Source organism: Euprymna scolopes, chromosome 38 (genome assembly GCF_053919585.1).
Source record: "Euprymna scolopes isolate OS-2025 chromosome 38, ASM5391958v1, whole genome shotgun sequence".
NCBI lineage: Eukaryota > Metazoa > Mollusca > Cephalopoda > Sepiida > Sepiolidae > Euprymna > Euprymna scolopes.
In genome coordinates, this window is record NC_136519.1 from 62,877,534 (window position 1) to 62,899,528 (window position 21,995).

Here is a 21,995-nt window from a genome sequence, read left to right on the forward strand (position 1 = left end):
AGTTTAAAAGATCGACCATATATCAGGTTTTGATGTATGACCATGAAGGACAACCTGAATTTTCCCTTATTTAAGACTAGCCTGGGTGCCCGGCATTGCACGGGTGTTTGGAGGTGTGTGTTGAGAGAAAAAAAGAAAAGCTATAGTAAGCAGGCAGGCTTGAACACGTAACGCAAAGGCAGAAAAGTGCAAGTGTGTGTAAGGGTGTTGGTTGAGCAAAAAAAGAAAATTGTGAGCACAAAAAAATAGTAAGCAGGCTTGAACCCGTAACGAGAAAAAAAGAGGTGAACCCCCCCCCCAAAAAAAAAAACTATCTTATCAATGTGCCTATCGTGGTTGTGACGTCACAGGCGGTTGAAATAACACCTTTTATGCAAAGTCTTAGGCGAGAGGGTTGAATTTATTATCTATGAAGTAGTGCTTGATTAAAGACAAAGATTTTGGCGAAGAGAGGGAGGATACTAATAGGGTGACAATTTACTCGGTGAGCTCTTTCGCCAAAAATCTTGAAAACTGGTACAACATAAGCAGTTTTCCAACAGTCAGGAAAGCAAGATTCGTTACGGCATTTGTTGAGTTTGAAAAGAACAGAGACAACCTCATTTTTAAATAGTATAGAGAGTTCCTAATTTCTGCATCTCAAAATATTTTCTTGTGACCTTGGTATGCCTTCTCTTGGCTGCAGCTATTTCACTCTTACAATTATTTTAACTTCTATATGCTATTTATACTGAACTTATATAGGGCAAGTTTGTAGAATTAATGCTGCCTTTCAACAATGACAGCTGCACTAGAAGTAAATCATTGGGAAGAATAGGGTTTGCTATAGAACTTTGTTTATTAACATGTGCTTCAATGCTGCATTGAACCATTCAGTAGCCTCATTTCCACACTTTCATGCAGGAAGAGAAAAAAATAGAGCATTTTTGATGCAATTCCTCATGGTTTCCCAGTCTCTTCTTGAAGTACCTTGTTTTGACTAATGTCTCTTCAACTTGGGGTTGAGAGTTGAAGATTAAGTCAACCAGTATCACAGTGTGGTTACCATTCCTGAGTGGGTTATAGACAGTCGGGTTAGACAACCTTCAGGAACTGTAGTCAGAAATTTTTTTTTTTTTTTTACATGGAGGTCACAACTTATCAAGGCCCGAAGGCCACTCAGGGATAAGGGTTATTGCGTGTACAGTAATCAATGTAGTATTGTAGTAATCATTAGTATTGGAGATTTGATAGAGTGTCTTAAGAGGGCGGTTTGTCAGGAATTTGTTTATGTTGGTCTTGAAGACATCCAAGTTGTAGTCATGTGGATCTAGAAGTGAGGCTTGCTGATCCTATCGATCTGGGAGGCTGGTTAGGAACATGACTTTCTCTGACAGGGAAATGACATTTCTGAACATCCATCCTTTTATTTCATTTGTCCCTTGGTACAATACATACACCCCCACCCTGGTGCTCACAAAAAATTTACATACTTTCTGTAATTCAATCATATTTGCTACAAATAAACTGAGAAATACACAAACTCATTTTTTTTATTAACATAGATATGATTAAAGCTTTACAGCTTGTTTATTTAAGGTTTATGACATATTCAGAATGGAAAAAAAAATGAAACTATGTGAAAATACGTTTCTTTACTCACCACTTTTTTATTGTGAACCATTTTAAAATAAAATTCATCAGGATTTCGATTAAGGGCTTTAATCTTCAATTTCTTCAGAATTTTATCCTTTCTGTGCTGATCGCTGAAAAGAAAAAATAAATTTAAGTTTCCAAGATTAAGAAGCATTTTGCATATTGCATTATGACTTTTGCATTACTGCCAACAACGTTGGACAAAACATATCTAAAATTATTAAGACGGCTAAGGCTTTCGCTAGCATCACTTAGTAAAACCTTTAACTGCCGCTTTTCAACCAGTTATTTAAAACTGTACAGTTACAATACATTCGCACATAAAATTCACATCCGAAAGCTGTCCTGCTCATAATATTGACCACTTGGAAGATCATCAGAGACGTGCAATCAAATGACACCTGACACCTCTGTTTTCCTTGGATAGAATTTATTTAAACTTCAACATCTCGCCAATAACAGTTTTGTGCACCTTTTTTGTCTCAATGTGTAAACAGACGTGGACACAACTAGAAAGTCAAAAATCAGAATGGCTCCCATGACTTGGAAACTTTTGTTTACGCTCGATATTGTTGTAGCAATAGGCAAACTGCCAGCATCAGTTGTTGAGTTCTGAAGTGCTGCATCCTTTAAAAGCATCAAGCTTCTTAAATGTCCCCCCTCCATACACCGGTAAATGCACATTTGATAAGCTGTGGTGCATTTTATTATTTCCCAGATTTAAAAGAGCTCTTAAACCAAACAAAGGTTCTTCTTTAATTTTGATATCAAATGATTTATTTTCAAATAAGTTTTTGTTATAATACCTTTACTTCTGTATACCATTTTAAAGAGCGTTTTTCAATCTATCTAATCATTTTAATTACAATTGTTTTAAAACAATTATGTCTTCTTTTTAGGATGTTCAATACAAGATGAAAAAAAAAATCCCACAATTTTCTTATTTCAATTCAAGCTAGGCCGAAAAGCTGCTGAAACAGCTCACGATATCAACAAAGCATTTGGTCCACTGAATGCACAGCACAATGGTGGTTTAAGAAATTTTGTAGCAGCAGTGAGTCTTGAGGATGATGAGCATAATGGTCGGCCATCGGATGTTAATGGTCAATTGAGCTTTAGTCAAAGTCAATCCACACACAACTATTCAAGAACTTGCTTCTGAATTAGACAATGTATATGACGATTTTCAACCACTTGAGAGATTGGAAAGACAAAAAAACTTGATGGGTGCGACATGAATTGAACGACAACCAAAAGAAATGCTGTAATGAAGTGTCATCTTCCCTTTTATGCAACAAGAACGACCCGTTTCTCGACCGGGTTGTAACTTGCGATGACATGGGTTCTTTATGACAACCAGTAATGTTCAGTACAATGGTTAGACATCGACAAAGCTCCACGACACTTCCTGAAGCCAAAGTTGCACCAAAAGAAGGTCATGCTGACCGTTTCATGGTCTGCAATCGATCTCATTCATTTTAGTTTTATGAATGCATGCGAAAACATTACGGCAAGGAAGTACTGTCAACAAATGGATGAAATGCATCAGAAACTTCAACAAAAAAGCCCAATTCTCATTCATACCACACTCGATCCACGTTGCTAAACCAACCTGACAGAAGTTCAATAAATTGGGCAACAGAACTGCCTCATCTGCCATACTCTCCAGACCGATTATTACTTTCAAGCATCTTAAAAACTTTCTGCATGAGAAATGAGTCAAAAACCTAAACGATATCGCCACCAGAACGCAAGACATTACTGGCATAAATACATTTGTTTTGTGTTGGTAAAAGTATGTTAATTCTGATGGTACTTATTTCGATCAATAAATTTTTGTTTAAGCCAAGGTATGTTCATCTGAATTTAAAAGTTAAAAACCACAAGAACTTTGTCAACCTCATAAAAGTGCTGTAAAAGGCTGAAAAAGCACAAAAGACATTACCTGCTTTAAATTCTTATATACTAGAGTAACTCAACATTCCAATTTTTCTAAATTGGAAAGTATTAGGTATTGATCAATGTAAAACTGGACTTCTAATTTTCAATTTTTGAGCAGTTTCAGAGATTGTCGGATAAAATCTGGAAAAACAGCAATGACAATCATGAGTTGTGGATTACAGGGCAATTGGGTTCCTAATTATTAACTACTTGAAAAATTCTTCATAAATTTGTAATGTTAAAATGTAACATCGTTTTTTAATTTTATCACTCAGAAAATAATAATCAGACCAAATTAATATTTCAAACATGTATCTTTAAGATTCCAGAAGGCAGATCCACAAATGATGTGTGCAGATATACTGCGAGAGCAGAGGGTGGCATCAGAATAATCTATTAACTACAAAGGTGAAGAAACCAGCTTCAAAAGAAAGCTAGAAAGAAAAGGTTTTCAAACTTTAGACTCTAATGAATACAACTAATATATATTTTTCTCTTCAAAATAGTATGTAATTATTTAGTTAATATAATTAAATATTCTGATAACAGAATAACTCTAATATTTAACATTTTCAATGTTCCTAATTTCAACTTTTTCAAATTCAAATAGCAAAAATTGCCCTTTTTTGTGCAATCAACTTAAACAGTCAACAGTAAATGAAAAAAAATTTTTTTTTTTTTGGAGGGGGGCATTTATGCAAAGGTAAACTTTTTTTGGTTTTCAGTTGGGACATTTGGAGAGTACATAGCAAGGGCAGACAAGCATACATTAGGAGGAGAAAGCTTGTTATAAATTTATTTCAATTCAAGCCCTTATTTTATTTTATAGTTTCAGATCTAGGGTGAGGTGCTAGGCAAAATGGATGTGCATAGTCACCACCATGCAACACAAGTAGACCATCAGCCGGCTCCTCATCTACAAGAATGTGGCCTCGGGAATGCTCACCAGAGAGGAGTGCAGGGCCCTTTTCCATGCGCGACATTGCACTACAAACATCCTGATATTATACAACTGATGATAGAGCAGCCACTAAGCGCTACCAAAGAGTTAGGGCTTCTTTCAATTTTTTTCAATAAAAACATGCAATCGAAAATTTTCAGGCTTTTGGCTTTGTTAAAAAAAAATTTTTTTTGAATTTATGTTTTAAAAAGTATATTTTGTGTCAAAATTTTCTTAAATCTATTTAAAAAAACAAACAAACAAACAAAAAACATGCATTTATTATCAAGAGATTTGACTTGGTTCTGAAATAGCATTTGTCTGCCCCTGCTATGTACTCTCCAAATGTCCCAACTGAAAACCAAAAAGTTGTACCTTCAAATGGCTTTTTTCTTATAGGATAATTGACTGGGGTACATAATATTTTCTTTTCAAAATGTTTGGTATTCATATGGAAGGATTCTCTCTTACACAGCAATAAAAGAATAGATAGTACCTCAACTAGAAGTAAGGGTTTTGACTCTCCTGATTGGTTTCCAAATTTTACGACAAAGTTCCTGATATTACATCTTTTAAAAAACACCCTGTTCTTCATTAAAGTTATTAAAATGATCTGTTAGCAGTGTTAATATGTTTACCACTTTACTTGCTGAAAACTTTTTAAATATTTCAGATTATTATTCATGGATCCATGTTCATTCCAAACAAAGTAGGGTCAATTAAGGTTCTTGAAGTGCTTTGGTTTTTATGACTATTTCAATAGAACTCTTGAATCTGTGTTGATCCAAAGGGTTTTTATGGACAGTTGGTAATGTTACATCTTACAGGAACAATAGTCTAGCATTTCACAACATCGTCCTAATGGTAAATAGTTATTTATAAAGTGAACACAAAAATAGCATTGGGTATGCTGGCTGTTGATGAGTAAAATGTCTTTTTAAAAGATGAAATAACCAAGTGACACACGAGGAAGCCATTATTAACAGATGAAGTAGAACATTTGAGTTTGCTGGTTTGTTCTTTTATTTTTTTGAAAAAATAAAAACAAAATACATAAATAAAAAAACAAGTGCTGCTACTTTAAAATGACAGACTAGAAAGGAATAGCAGCTTTCATAATTTGAGACAAAAACATTGATTTTTCTTAGAGATGAGAGTGGGTAGGAGAGTGCTACTGCCTCTTCTAGAGTTGTGATTGTCCTCTTTAATTATGAGAAACTTTGCACTTTTGATATTTTCATCTAAGGAAAAGAATCAATAAAAATGGATGACGGTTTGGGTTAACCACACAATTTTTTTGCTTTTGTTAGCTGTTTGTGCCTGAAGAGACAATTACAGGAAAAAGGGAGAAAGAAAACAAAGTTATATATTCTTTTCACTTTACTTGAAATTTTCAGACAGAAGTAAGGAGAGAGAAGAATAATGTTAGAAAAAAAGATGCAGTGAAAAATAAAAAGATAGGTGGAGAACAAAGGTTAAAATGAAAACATAAGGTTAAAATAAATCAAGAGGGAGTAGAAGAAAGAGGTGAAAATAAATCAAGAGGGAGTAGAAGAAAGAGATGAAAATAAATCAAGAGGGAGTAGAAGAAAGAGATGAAAATAAATCAAGACGGAGTAGAAGAAAGAGGTGAAAATAAATCAAGAGGGAGTAGAAGAAAGAGGTGAAAATAAATCAAGAGGGAGTAGAAGAAAGAGATGAAAATAAATCAAGAGGGAGTAGAAGAAAGAGATGAAAATAAATCAAGAGGGAGTAGAAGAAAGAGGTGAAAATAAATCAAGAGGGAGTAGAAGAAAGAGATGAAAATAAATCAAGAGGGAGTAGAAGAAAGAGATGAAAATAAATCAAGAGGGAGTAGAAGAAAGAGATGAAAATAAATCAAGAGGGAGTAGAAGAAAGAGGTGAAAATAAATCAAGAGGGAGTAGAAGAAAGAGATGAAAATAAATCAAGAGGGAGTAGAAGAAAGAGATGAAAATAAATCAAGAGGGAGTAGAAGAAAGAGGTGAAAATAAATCAAGAGGGAGTAGAAGAAAGAGATGAAAATAAATCAAGAGGGAGTAGAAGAAAGAGGTAAAAATAAATCAAGAGGGAGTAGAAGAAAGAGGTGAAAATAAATCAAGAGGGAGTAGAAGAAAGAGATGAAAATAAATCAAGAGGGAGTAGAAGAAAGAGATGAAAATAAATCAAGAGGGAGTAGAAGAAAGAGATGAAAATAAATCAAGAGGGAGTAGAAGAAAGAGGTGAAAATAAATCAAGAGGGAGTAGAAGAAAGAGATGAAAATAAATCAAGAGGGAGTAGAAGAAAGAGATGAAAATAAATCAAGAGGGAGTAGAAGAAAGAGATGAAAATAAATCAAGAGGGAGTAGAAGAAAGAGATGAAAATAAATCAAGAGGGAGTAGAAGAAAGAGGTGAAAATAAATCAAGAGGGAGTAGAAGAAAGAGATGAAAATAAATCAAGAGGGAGTAGAAGAAAGAGATGAAAATAAATCAAGAGGGAGTAGAAGAAAGAGATGAAAATAAATCAAGAGGGAGTAGAAGAAAGAGAAGAAAATAAATCAAGAGGGAGTAGAAGAAAGAGATGAAAATAAATCAAGAGGGAGTAGAAGAAAGAGATGAAAATAAATCAAGAGGGAGTAGAAGAAAGATGAAAATAAATCAAGAGGGAGTAGAAGAAAGAGATGAAAATAAATCAAGAGGGAGTAGAAGAAAGAGGTGAAAATAAATCAAGAGGGAGTAGAAGAAAGAGATGAAAATAAATCAAGAGGGAGTAGAAGAAAGAGGTGAAAATAAATCAAGAGGGAGTAGAAGAAAGAGGTGAAAATAAATCAAGAGGGAGTAGAAGAAAGAGGTGAAAATAAATCAAGAGGGAGTAGAAGAAAGAGGTGAAAATAAATCAAGAGGGAGTAGAAGAAAGAGGTGAAAATAAATCAAGAGGGAGTAGAAGAAAGAGGTGAAAATAAATCAAGAGGGAGTAGAAGAAAGAGGTGAAAATAAATCAAGAGGGAGTAGAAGAAAGAGGTGAAAATAAATCAAGAGGGAGTAGAAGAAAGAGATGAAAATAAATCAAGAGGGAGTAGAAGAAAGAGATGAAAATAAATCAAGAGGGAGTAGAAGAAAGAGATGAAAATAAATCAAGAGGGAGTAGAAGAAAGAGGTGAAAATAAATCAAGAGGGAGTAGAAGAAAGAGATGAAAATAAATCAAGAGGGAGTAGAAGAAAGAGGTGAAAATAAATCAAGAGGGAGTAGAAGAAAGAGATGAAAATAAATCAAGAGGGAGTAGAAGAAAGAGGTGAAAATAAATCAAGAGGGAGTAGAAGAAAGAGATGAAAATAAATCAAGAGGGAGTAGAAGAAAGAGATGAAAATAAATCAAGAGGGAGTAGTAGAAAGAGGTGAAAATAAATCAAGAGGGAGTAGAAGAAAGAGGTGAAAATAAATCAAGAGGGAGTAGAAGAAAGAGATGAAAATAAATCAAGAGGGAGTAGAAGAAAGAGATGAAAATAAATCAAGAGGGAGTAGAAGAAAGAGGTGAAAATAAATCAAGAGGGAGTAGAAGAAAGAGGTGAAAATAAATCAAGAGGGAGTAGAAGAAAGAGGTGAAAATAAATCAAGAGGGAGTAGAAGAAAGAGGTGAAAATAAATCAAGAGGGAGTAGAAGAAAGAGATGAAAATAAATCAAGAGGGAGTAGAAGAAAGAGGTGAAAATAAATCAAGAGGGAGTAGAAGAAAGAGATGAAAATAAATCAAGAGGGAGTAGAAGAAAGAGGTGAAAATAAATCAAGAGGGAGTAGAAGAAAGAGATGAAAATAAATCAAGAGGGAGTAGAAGAAAGAGGTGAAAATAAATCAAGAGGGAGTAGAAGAAAGAGATGAAAATAAATCAAGAGGGAGTAGAAGAAAGAGATGAAAATAAATCAAGAGGGAGTAGAAGAAAGAGATGAAAATAAATCAAGAGGGAGTAGAAGAAAGAGGTGAAAATAAATCAAGAGGGAGTAGAAGAAAGAGATGAAAATAAATCAAGAGGGAGTAGAAGAAAGAGATGAAAATAAATCAAGAGGGAGTAGAAGAAAGAGATGAAAATAAATCAAGAGGGAGTAGAAGAAAGAGATGAAAATAAATCAAGAGGGAGTAGAAGAAAGAGGTGAAAATAAATCAAGAGGGAGTAGAAGAAAGAGATGAAAATAAATCAAGAGGGAGTAGAAGAAAGAGATGAAAATAAATCAAGAGGGAGTAGAAGAAAGAGATGAAAATAAATCAAGAGGGAGTAGAAGAAAGAGGTGAAAATAAATCAAGAGGGAGTAGAAGAAAGAGGTGAAAATAAATCAAGAGGGAGTAGAAGAAAGAGATGAAAATAAATCAAGAGGGAGTAGAAGAAAGAGGTGAAAATAAATCAAGAGGGAGTAGAAGAAAGAGGTGAAAATAAATCAAGAGGGAGTAGAAGAAAGAGGTGAAAATAAATCAAGAGGGAGTAGAAGAAAGAGATGAAAATAAATCAAGAGGGAGTAGAAGAAAGAGATGAAAATAAATCAAGAGGGAGTAGAAGAAAGAGATGAAAATAAATCAAGAGGGAGTAGAAGAAAGAGGTGAAAATAAATCAAGAGGGAGTAGAAGAAAGAGATGAAAATAAATCAAGAGGGAGTAGAAGAAAGAGGTGAAAATAAATCAAGAGGGAGTAGAAGAAAGAGATGAAAATAAATCAAGAGGGAGTAGAAGAAAGAGGTGAAAATAAATCAAGAGGGAGTAGAAGAAAGAGATGAAAATAAATCAAGAGGGAGTAGAAGAAAGAGATGAAAATAAATCAAGAGGGAGTAGTAGAAAGAGGTGAAAATAAATCAAGAGGGAGTAGAAGAAAGAGGTGAAAATAAATCAAGAGGGAGTAGAAGAAAGAGATGAAAATAAATCAAGAGGGAGTAGAAGAAAGAGATGAAAATAAATCAAGAGGGAGTAGAAGAAAGAGGTGAAAATAAATCAAGAGGGAGTAGAAGAAAGAGGTGAAAATAAATCAAGAGGGAGTAGAAGAAAGAGGTGAAAATAAATCAAGAGGGAGTAGAAGAAAGAGGTGAAAATAAATCAAGAGGGAGTAGAAGAAAGAGATGAAAATAAATCAAGAGGGAGTAGAAGAAAGAGGTGAAAATAAATCAAGAGGGAGTAGAAGAAAGAGATGAAAATAAATCAAGAGGGAGTAGAAGAAAGAGGTGAAAATAAATCAAGAGGGAGTAGAAGAAAGAGATGAAAATAAATCAAGAGGGAGTAGAAGAAAGAGGTGAAAATAAATCAAGAGGGAGTAGAAGAAAGAGATGAAAATAAATCAAGAGGGAGTAGAAGAAAGAGATGAAAATAAATCAAGAGGGAGTAGAAGAAAGAGATGAAAATAAATCAAGAGGGAGTAGAAGAAAGAGGTGAAAATAAATCAAGAGGGAGTAGAAGAAAGAGATGAAAATAAATCAAGAGGGAGTAGAAGAAAGAGATGAAAATAAATCAAGAGGGAGTAGAAGAAAGAGATGAAAATAAATCAAGAGGGAGTAGAAGAAAGAGATGAAAATAAATCAAGAGGGAGTAGAAGAAAGAGGTGAAAATAAATCAAGAGGGAGTAGAAGAAAGAGATGAAAATAAATCAAGAGGGAGTAGAAGAAAGAGATGAAAATAAATCAAGAGGGAGTAGAAGAAAGAGATGAAAATAAATCAAGAGGGAGTAGAAGAAAGAGGTGAAAATAAATCAAGAGGGAGTAGAAGAAAGAGGTGAAAATAAATCAAGAGGGAGTAGAAGAAAGAGATGAAAATAAATCAAGAGGGAGTAGAAGAAAGAGGTGAAAATAAATCAAGAGGGAGTAGAAGAAAGAGATGAAAATAAATCAAGAGGGAGTAGAAGAAAGAGATGAAAATAAATCAAGAGGGAGTAGAAGAAAGAGATGAAAATAAATCAAGAGGGAGTAGAAGAAAGAGATGAAAATAAATCAAGAGGGAGTAGAAGAAAGAGGTGAAAATAAATCAAGAGGAAGTAGAAGAAAGAGGTGAAAATAAATCAAGAGGGAGTAGAAGAAAGAGGGGAAAATAAATCAAGAGGGAGTAGAAGAAAGAGATGAAAATAAATCAAGAGGGAGTAGAAGAAAGAGGGGAAAATAAATCAAGAGGGAGTAGAAGAAAGAGGTGAAAATAAATCAAGAGGGAGTAGAAGAAAGAGATGAAAATAAATCAAGAGGGAGTAGAAGAAAGAGATGAAAATAAATCAAGAGGGAGTAGAAGAAAGAGGTGAAAATAAATCAAGAGGGAGTAGAAGAAAGAGGTGAAAATAAATCAAGAGGGAGTAGAAGAAAGAGGTGAAAATAAATCAAGAGGGAGTAGAAGAAAGAGGTGAAAATAAATCAAGAGGGAGTAGAAGAAAGAGGTGAAAATAAATCAAGAGGGAGTAGAAGAAAGAGGTGAAAATAAATCAAGAGGGAGTAGAAGAAAGAGGTGAAAATAAATCAAGAGGGAGTAGAAGAAAGAGGTGAAAATAAATCAAGAGGGAGTAGAAGAAAGAGGTGAAAATAAATCAAGAGGGAGTAGAAGAAAGAGATGAAAATAAATCAAGAGGGAGTAGAAGAAAGAGATGAAAATAAATCAAGAGGGAGTAGAAGAAAGAGGTGAAAATAAATCAAGAGGGAGTAGAAGAAAGAGATGAAAATAAATCAAGAGGGAGTAGAAGAAAGAGATGAAAATAAATCAAGAGGGAGTAGAAGAAAGAGATGAAAATAAATCAAGAGGGAGTAGAAGAAAGAGATGAAAATAAATCAAGAGGGAGTAGAAGAAAGAGGTGAAAATAAATCAAGAGGGAGTAGAAGAAAGAGATGAAAATAAATCAAGAGGGAGTAGAAGAAAGATGAAAATAAATCAAGAGGGAGTAGAAGAAAGAGGTGAAAATAAATCAAGAGGGAGTAGAAGAAAGAGATGAAAATAAATCAAGAGGGAGTAGAAGAAAGAGATGAAAATAAATCAAGAGGACATAGAGGAAAGCGGGGATGGGGGACACAGAGGAAAGAGGGAAACAGTAAAACCGGAATAGGAAAGACGAGAGAGAGGTCAGGAATGCTACTGTCTGTGTCAAAGAATAAGATATAGCAAAGTTATGGATGACACTACTAGCTGTGTCAGTGTAGTTAGAGAAGCCAAGCCAATTTCTGTGGTGGGCATTAAAGTCACCAAATACATGTATTTGGGCACTTGTGTCAAGGGAGAGTGCTACAACTATGCTGTCAGATACATGATTGATTATAGTACAGTCCTGGGTTGATGGAGAGCAAAGAAAATACAGGTAGCTAACATTATGTTGTAAAGTTAGTTTAAAGCATATGAAGGCCTGGTCACCTGATTCTAGTTTAGATTCCCTAGACACAGGAAGGGTGTTAGACTCCAAATCCATGCAGGTGTCTGTCAGAGTCCTTACGACAAAGTGGAAGATAACCAGACATGTTAAAGTGGTTGGATGGAGGAGTGCAATTTAGTTTCACTTAATGCTAAGATATCCAGGGAGTTTGCTAGGAGAAATGATTCAACATCATCTAAGTTAGTTCTAAGTCTATGGATATTTGTAAATGCACGCCTCAAGGTAGGAGGCGAAATCTTTGAGTGTGTGTATGGTTTGAACGTTTTTTTTGTTTTTTTTGGATTGAGCTGTTATTTTATTTTATAGTTTCAGATCTAGGGTGAGGTGCTAGGCAAAACGGATGTGCATAGTCACCATCATGCAACACAAGTAGACCATCAGTCGGCTCCTCATCTACAAGAATGTGGCCTCGGGAATGCTCACCAGAGAGGAGTGCAGGGCCCTTTTCCATGCGCGACATTGCACTACAAACATCCTGATATTATACAACTGATGATAGAGCAGCCACTAAGCGCTACCAAAGAGTTAGGGCTTCTGTACTGTCAGTCGAAAACAGCAACCAGCAACTATCAAACCGGTACCCTCAAACCTGTCCGACAGCAGTCCAATCATGTTAGCATATATGGTAAACAAGCACCCCCAAGATGCCAAGCTATAGGGGAAGGGAATGAGGCAAATGTGGGGAATGGCATTCATTGCCCTAGTCTGGAAACAAGACTAAGCACTGAACGTCTCTAATGAGTCCTTGCGGCCACACCTCTGCTCCTGGCTAATAGTTAAAGAAGGAGTATGGAAGCCGGGCGATAGGCAGAGCCTATCTACTCCTTAAGCAGTTTAGGTTTGCAAACCGGTGATTTGACCAAGTCACCAGCTCTATGGAGGTTGTCGTCAAGGACTGAGGAGGCCTCCCTCCCCCGTTTGGTGCCAAAACGTATAAGGTCAGTGGCACAGGTTTACAAATCGGAGTTTTCCTTCTAGGGTCTCAGGAGCAAAAGGGTTTTCCCCACGCCTGGTTTCAAAGTCAGGTATTTCTATGCCCCTGAAGTGATAGTTTGGATTAATAGAGTTAGTATCAAAGAATTAGTATCTGCTTGCAAGTTACACTTCTCAGAATAGGATTAAAATTGGAAGATGTGATTATGAATTGAAAGGAGGTATATCTATGAGTATGGCATGTAGATTTAAGGTTAATATCTACTAGGATTAAGAAAAGATCAAATATGTTTTGTGGATTAGTGACTAATTGGAAATTATAGTATAAGGGTTAGGGTGCATTTCAAAATGTGCTTTAAGTGTACGTTTTCATGTAAAGATAATCACCAGTACTTTATCCCATCTAAGTGAAAGAAAGATATAGTTGCTAGTTAACAGATCAGTTATAATCTGGGCACAAACTGTGGCTAATAGGTATCTATTTTATAGATATTCTATAGAGCATAATTATAGGTTAAGCCAATGCATGCCTTAGCAATAGAAATCTATAGATATTTAGTATTTATCAATTTTAAAGGGTCAGCCTACTAAAGTTTAGGATCGGAAGCTAAACCCCCCTCCCAAGTTACGTGCAAAGTATGTGATTTTATATCAGCTTGGGGAGAAGAGCAATTGGTTTTTTGTCCAGTTGGAATAGGAGAGATGGCACACTTACGAGAATACAGCATTAATATACAATATTGATATACAGGAATTTGGGGAGTATTTAGGAGTATAAGGATTTTTAATGTTTATCATGCAAGACAGACAGGCAGGTGTCTTGGAGGCAAAGTATTATCCCTTTAAAGCAAACATTTAGAAATAACATTTGTGCCAGTTATTTTAATAACATACATCAGTAAGAACATACATGTGGCCAGTATAGGTTTTATATTTAAACATTACACTTAGTCATAGAATGATAAATTATGATTTCCTAAAAGAGGGAAGCAGTATAAGTAAATAAGAGCAGGAAAACAGGTTTAGTGAATAAGCAATAACTTAATTGCTCCCTAAGCAGTGGTTTGCACAATTTAAGTTTTTGTATGGTTGTAATATATTAGTAATAGTTAGCAATATATGTACAGACACAATAGAAAAATTGGAAATACGCATCTCTTTTCTAGCATCCATCACCTTTAGTAAATGAGTTTGTATGTTTTAAATTATTAATACAGAAATTAAAAAGTATACCGTTCCAATTAAATAAAAGAAGGAAGTATTACAATCAAAGCATACATTTGGCTCTTAAGGCAGATACCCCCTCCTCCTTACTGCTCTCAAATAAAGGCTAATCTTTGCATTTCAATTCATTCTACGTTCAGACACTGGTCTTTTAGCTAGACCAACATGGGTCATTCGAAGAACACCAAGTTAAGTACATCTATCTATCCATGTGGCGTGTAACTTCTTTATGTAGATCTTGTCCCACCATTTTTTTGTTTCTTTACTTTATATTCCCTTAGATATCCAAGTAATTATTCTTAATATCCTATTCATTTATTTTAAAACAAATTAGTTGCTAGAGCAGATTGATTCTCTCACAGTCCTTGAAAGATACAATTTCTTGCAAATGTAAAAGGGGAATCTATCTCTAATCCTATACTTATTTATGTAGAATAGAGAAAAACTTTAAAGTAAAATACTCAATATCTTCATGCGGGAGCGCAAAAATAATTGGTGTAAAAACTAGGCACATGGTTACTCCTCTCGGTGTGATGGACCTGTAGATCTTGTCAGATCATCCATCTAAGAGAAAGAAAACTGATAATAAAACTAACGAAGGAAGGCCTCCTCAGTCATGGTCGACAACCTTCCTGGAGCTGGTGACTCAAACAAATTCCTGGTTTGCAAGCCTAACTTGCTTAAGGAGCAGATAAGTCTCTGCCTATCGCCGACTTTTACACTTTTTCTTTGTCTATTAGTCAGACCAAAGGAACAACACCAGAGACACACCAGAGTCACCTTGTGCTTGGCCTTGTTTTTTGACTAGGAAATTGAACGTCGTTCCCCTATTCCCTATTTTAAATTTCACTCTTTCTCTCAAAAACTGAGAAAATTGGGTTGGCTTGCATGCCACGTGTGCTCACATGACTTCTTTGGGCCGAACTTGTCTGAGAGGTTGAGGGTAACTGACTGACACTGTCTGGCTGCTGTTTCCAACTGACAGTACAGGAGCCCTAACTCTTTGGTAATGCTTAGACCGACTGCTCTGTCATCAGTTGTATAATATCAGGATAGTTTTAGTGCCATGTCGCACATAGAAATTGACCCTGCTGCTATATCTGGTGGGCTTTCACGAAACCACAACTTCTAGACAAGACTCGCCTAATAATGGGCCACTGTGTGTATACTTGGTGTCAAAACAGGCCCACTTTGCACAACACTCTTCCCCTAACCCGACATTAAACAAAAACAATGAAATGACAACCCAAACAAATATTATGATAAAACCAGACAACCACCCAAACAAAACCAATTTGCCCCCACTCTTGAGGCTCGCTTTCACAAATATCTGTGGGCTTAGAGGTAATATGGATGTAGAGTCTTACTTTTTAGTAAACTCCCCGGATATCTTAGCATTAAGTGAAACAAACTTACACTCTTCAATCTCTTCTGACTACTTTGCTGTAAGGAGTCAGATATATGCACGGGCTTGGAGTCTATATCTATAGCACCCTCCCTAAAACTAAAGAGAAAAAATCTTGAATCGGATGACCAGGCTTTTATAGGCTTTCAACTAACATTTCATCACTGCATTAGTTACTTATATTTTCTCTACTATTTTTTCCTCAAGTCAGGATCTTACTCTAATCGGTCATCTCTCTGATAGTATAGATGCAGCACTCTCCTTGAATAGTAATGCCAAAATACATGCGTTTGGTGACTTTAATGTCCACCATAAAAATTGGCTTAGTTTCTCAGGTTATACAGATGCAGCTGGATGCTCTACTTATAGCTTCTCTATAGCCCATTCCCTCACACAGTAATGTTCCCAACCCACCTACCAGATCGTGAACCTCAGCAAGCTTGACTTCTAGATCTTTTCCTCACCACAGTACTTGAGGATTGTGTGACTAATGACTACAGTCCACTTGGAAACACAGACCGCCTAGTGGTATCAGTTGACATCACATTTAAATTCCAACCCCAAGGTAAGGAACCATTTCTCAAAACAACAAAGTACTACAACAGGGCTGACTGGGAAACCATTAGAGAAAACATCCAAGATGCCCCATGGATTGATATCTTCTCGCTTCCTGCTGGACAGTGTGTCAATGAAAAACTGAATGGTGCAAAACGGGCATTAAAGCACATGTTCCGACACAGAAGTATTATAGCAAGCCCCACTCATCCCTACGGTTCACTACAGATTCTGCAGCTGCCATTGTACAAAGACATCATGCATTCCGTCGGTTTGTACGTCGTATGTCATAAGTCAAATACAAATAGGCAAAAATTCATAGATGCTAGAAATCATTGTAAGAGAGAAATAGTGACAGTCAAAAGAAAGCATGCTGAAATAAATCAGGGAACGCATAGAATTGAAAAAGATAAGAACTTGTGATTTCTGCAAAATCTATACTATAGTGAAGGGCAATCAGTAATTCCCCCACTGAGCAACAACCAGAAAGTTGCATGCACGGCAATGGAAAAGGTGGAACTGCTTGCCCGGCGATTCGCCTCCAACTCCACCTTAGAGTTAACAAATTTCACTATGCGGACTGAAGCCACATTAGATGATGTCAAAAGCACCCCTTCTCATGTCCGCAATATCATAAAAAAATTAGACACCTCAAAGGCCTGATGTCATCCCTGCTATACTAATTAAGAAATGTTCAGCCGAACTATCCTATACTTTCCATTCTCTACAATAAATGCTTTGCCGAATCTTACTTCACTAATAGCTGGAAGATGGCCTCTGTGGTACCAGTGTACAGGAATTCTGGTGAAAGAACAGACCCTCTCAATTATCGCCCCATTAGTCTCCTCCTCTTCACTAAAATCTTTGAAACTTTAATCAAGCACTAGTTCACCACCTCAAAAAAGCAAATCTCTCTGACAAACATTATGGATTCAGGCAATCTCGTTCTACTGCAGATATTTTAACATTCATCTCTGAACGCATTTACCATGTACCATGTAAGGCGGGCAAAGCCATAGCTGTAGCCCTTGATATATCCAAGTCCTTTGATAAAGTCTGGCATAAAGGGCTGCTAATGAAAATTAAATCGTACATTATAACTGGATGTAAACTAAATGTAATTGGATCTATTTTAAACAATAGAAGCATACAGGTTGTCATTGATGGACGTACATTCAAGCAGCATCTTTAATGCAGGAGTGCCTCAGGGGTCAATCCTTGGACCATTATTATTCATAAACGACCGCCCTAATAATATTGTGTCCGAGATGGGTACATTTATTGATGATATAATGCTCTATAAAATGTATGAGGGAAGAACGGATGTACATAAATCTAAGACAATGGCAGAATTGTTAGAAAATGACCTCCAGACCATTATGGAATGGGGGCGCCAATGGATGGTAACATTTAATGCTGCTAATAAAACTAAGCTGCTCTCCTTTAACAATTACAAGACACCTCTCCAACCACCTATATCGATGACAAATAGCACCCTACCTAAGAATTCTACCTTCAAACTCCTCGGCCTAACATTTACAGGCAATATAAACTGGAACAAATACATAGAGGACATTGCAAAGAAGATGTGTTCTCTCTATTGAGCTAGAAGACTATTCACATCCGAGAGTATCCTGTACCTCTACAAGGCCACCATACTCCCATGCATGGAGTATTGTTGTCACATGATAGAGTCCAAAAACGAGTTGCCAATCTAATGGGTCCCACTATCAACTAAGCTCCATCCTTGTCCCATCGCCGCAATGTTGCATATCTGTGCTTGTTTTACAAATATTTTAATGGAATGTATTTTGATGAACTCGTTGCACTTGCACCCCCCTCCTCGCCATACATATCCCCGACAAAACCACTTAACAATAACATCTCACTCCTTCACTGTTGAGATGCCTAGATGCCAGAAAGCTTTCTATTCTAAGTGGTAATATGCCTTGTTAAAAGTAGACATGAAAAAAATCAATAATAAAGCTGGTATAGTGTATATGTGAGTATATATATATGACAAGTGAATGTTAAACGTCAAAAATGATATAAACGAAAAGTAATTATGAAATGCTTGCTGAATAGATGTAGGAGGCTGGTATATGGCTGTGCAGAATAGATTTTCACAAAGGAGTCAAGGAGTCGGGAGTCGGAGATATCAAAGGAGTCGGAGTTGGACTTTTACCATCCGACTCCGACACTGATAGAAAGCACAAAAAAAAAAAAAAAAATTTTAATAAATAATAACTGAGATAAAATAAAATAAAATAAAAACGGGATAGAAAGCACAAAATAAAATAAATAAAAGAGTGTAGGTTAGTCTCACTTAGTGCTTAGAGAACCGGGGTGTTTGTTAGGAGAAATGCTTCATCATTTAAATTAGTTCTAAGCTCACGGATGTTCGTAAATGCGAGCCTCAAGGGAGAAGTCAGGTTGGTTTTGTTTGAGTTTAGGCCTGGTTTTAGCATAATTTTTGATTGTACTGTCATCATTTTTTTTTTTTTTTTAAGAGTTTCAGTTTAGGTAAGGGGTGCTGCACAAGTGGTTATGCAGAAAATCAGACATGTAACACAAGCAGACCATCAGTTGTCCTTCCATCTACTAGGAATGTGGCCTCGGAATAGCCCACCGGGGATAAGTGCAGGGTCCCTTTCAATGCGTGACATAGCACTACAAACAACCCGATATTATACAACTGTTGATGGAGCAGACACTCTAAGCACTACCAAAGAGTTAGGTCTCCTGTACTACCAGTCGGGAACAGCAGCCAAGAACTGTCTATCCGGTACCCTCAACCCATCAGACGATGGTCAACCCAATCTACTTGCACTGACATTACAGCATTCAAGCACTCCCAAGTGCCCAGTTTAAGGGATGGTATGTGTCAGGAGTGGGGAAAACGGCGTTCAATGCCTCAGTCAGGAAACAAGATCGACCACTGAGTGTTTCTGTCGACTCCCTGTTATTCTACCTCTATGCCTGGCTAATAAGCAAAGAAGGAGTATGGAATGGAAGCTGGGCGATAGTGTCTATCTACTCCTTAAGCAGTTTAGGTTTGCAGACAGGCAATTTGTTTGAGTCACCAGCTCTAGGAAGGTTGTCATCCAAGACTGGAGAGGCCTTCCTCCCCTTAGGTTTAGCTTCAGAGTTTTCCTTGTCCTAGACGGATGATCTGAGAAGATCTACGGGTCCATCAGAACCGAGAGGGTTTTCCCCACGCCTGGTTCCTAATCCAGGTATTTCTGCAACCCCGCGTTGGTCGTTAATGTTACTGGGTTAGTTTATAAAGGTTATATATCTACTGAAAAATTATACTCCTCAAAGTGATTACGGTATATTGCTATTTCATTGTTTATTACTGGAGGAGGGGGTGAGTAAGTGCAGTGGAAGCAGCTGAATTTGCAAACAGTAAATGTTGGAAGGAGTGAACATGGTTTAATGTTTTTCCTTTAGCTGTATATATAAAAAGAAATCTTCATTTTCTTATTTTTATGTTTGCTTAGGAATAGGATAAGGCATTACAGAATGGCATGATATTACAAATTACTAGAAAGAAATTGTACAAGCTCTGGATATTTTAGATGGCAGGAGGGTTAAGTTGTATATTCAATAGGTACAAGTAATCATTTTTATATGAAGTACATTATAGTACAGGTATAATTGGCAGTAAATTATATGCTATGCCGTATACAGTATGTATAGTACAGTAAATAGATATATGGGCAGATTTCCAGTAGATGCAAATATATGGAGATTGTAGGTATTATGTATGTTTCCATTTCTAATGAAGAGTTCTTCAGCTTTCGTTTAAAAAAAAAAAAAAAAAAAAAAAAAAAAACGAAAAACATCAAGTTGTATTTTGCATTATAGAGTATCGGTTCAGTTTTTTTTTATTTAACATTGCAAAGCTAAGGAAGAGACAGCTATTGCTATGTAATACAAGCAGCTGTAAATCTAAGTACAGACTGTAGTTAGTATCTACCTGAATAAGAATAAACTAATGCATGCCTTAGGGGTAGAAATGTTTAGTGATCATGACTTCCAATCGGTCACCATGCGAAGGTTAAGGGCTGAAAGCTAAGGACCCCCATCCAAATCGGGTGTAATGTATGAGTGTTAGTGACAACTTGGGGAGTAGAGCAGATTGTTAGTTTTCAGGAGAGGGTTAAACTTACAGAATACAGTAGAATTATTAGAATTTTGAGTGCCAAGTAAAGTTTAATTAGAGAAGAAAAAAAATTTTTTTTTTTTTTTTTTTTAAATTTAACATGGAAATCAGGCATAGGCAAATTTAACATGGAAATCAGTCTTGTAGGCAAAGTACATATTGGGTATACATAGCAATCCAGCATGGGTGCTTGTACAGTAATGAAAGAAACTATTAGTGTGGAGAAAGAAGTGGCTTACGTTAAAGCGGCTGCGCGTTTGTGCCTGCAGAGCACAAATTGAGAATCAAGATGGCGCCCGCAGGCTTTTATGTGGAAAAAAGTCTCGTGGAATCTCAGGGAATCTTGGAGAATCTCGTTCCCTGGTTCCATAAATAACAAGGAAAGGAAAGCGGGAGGGCAGACGATTTTTAGTCACTAAAGTGAATGGACGTCTGTAAAAGAAGAGGTAGAAGAAGAGAGTGTGGTGAACGAAACAAACGACGACTCTGTTGAAAGTAGAGTTGTAATGAACACAAGCTATTTCGGCATGACGTCAGGATTTGACACCAAGCTAAGTCCCCTGTTTGATGGCAGTAGCACTGATCACTCAGTGCAGGAATGGGTGGAAAAAGCAGAATTAATATATCAGCTCAGTGGGATGAAACGTATGGAATGCGTGATCCCAATGTGCCTCACTGGAGGAGCATATGCAGTATACCAGCAGTTGGCCGATAAGAAAACAGATTTCGCCTGCATCAAGCATGCCCTTTTTACAGCATTTGCGTTAGATCCAGTTACTGCATGGAAGGAATTCATGGCCCGAAAATTACATCCCGGAGAAACTAAAAAAGCTATTGGTCCTTTTGAAATTTGAAACAATTGAAATAGCTTGAAATATTTCAATATTGGTATGCATAGAAAGAGCTTGATGAGCTAAGAAAGAATCTTTTTAAATTTTTAAAATCTGATTAAAATTAAGGAAGTTATGGCTATTTTTATGCCTCACACATTTGGATATTTTTCCCTCTTTAAGACCATATGCGTTTCGTCACATTTTTTACACTACTTTTTCAGTAAAAATGTCATATCTTTGTTAAAACACAAGACTAAGAAATGAAATTTACCATATAAGTGTATTTTTGTACAAGGAATCAGAATATGCAACTGAAAATCTCCCAAAGTTTATGGTTTCCAAATAATCTGCAGTAAATGTGCATAAATATGCAGCAATTCCTTAAAAATGCCATGTATCCATAAACAGAAAAGAAGTTGGAGAACTCAAAGTTGAATTGTAATGTGCTTTATGTACAAAAAACTTAAATCTAAACATAAGACCATTTAAAAATGAATATATTGCAATATTTCTTTGGTATTATTGTAGATTAACACCTTCTGTTTAACCCCACCTAACTCCTTCTGACCACCCCTCCAAAATGTGATTCTACCTTTTTAGGAAATCATGTATAAAATGCCATGAAAAACTTTAATGAAAGATAAACAAATTATTTTAGAATTGAATGTAAAATAATTTCCTATTACAGGTCATTCTAGCATTTTAGGGCAGTTAACTGTTTTTTTTTTCTAAGAGAAAATATGCATGCTTTTTTTTTTTTTTTTTTTTTTTAGATGATTATGTGTAGTTTTAAGAGGGTTTCTATGCAATGAGAATATGGGGAGGGTTGCCATTCGGACTTTGAATTAATTGTAGGGCTAAGGAAAATTATGTGTGAACATACTGAAAACTTGACAGACAAAGCTAACAAAAACAATATTAGAGGGGGGAGCGGTTAGTTTCACAAAAATTTAATTTAAAATAATTCACCATTTCCTGGCCATTCTAGCATTTTAG

At 36.1% G+C, this 21,995-nt stretch overlaps 1 protein-coding gene across 3 annotated transcripts in view; it reads right to left on the reverse strand.

The window, feature by feature from the left end:
- Positions 1-21,995, reverse strand: part of LOC145263171 (putative U3 small nucleolar RNA-associated protein 11) — a 309,596-nt gene that overhangs the window by 250,813 nt on the left and 36,788 nt on the right. For all 3 annotated transcript variants that reach the window (XM_080120209.1, XM_080120207.1, XM_080120208.1), the window contains exon 3: positions 1,643-1,745. In XM_080120209.1, coding sequence (XP_079976335.1) covers positions 1,643-1,745 — 103 coding nt within the window. The remainder of the gene's footprint in view (positions 1-1,642; positions 1,746-21,995) is intronic.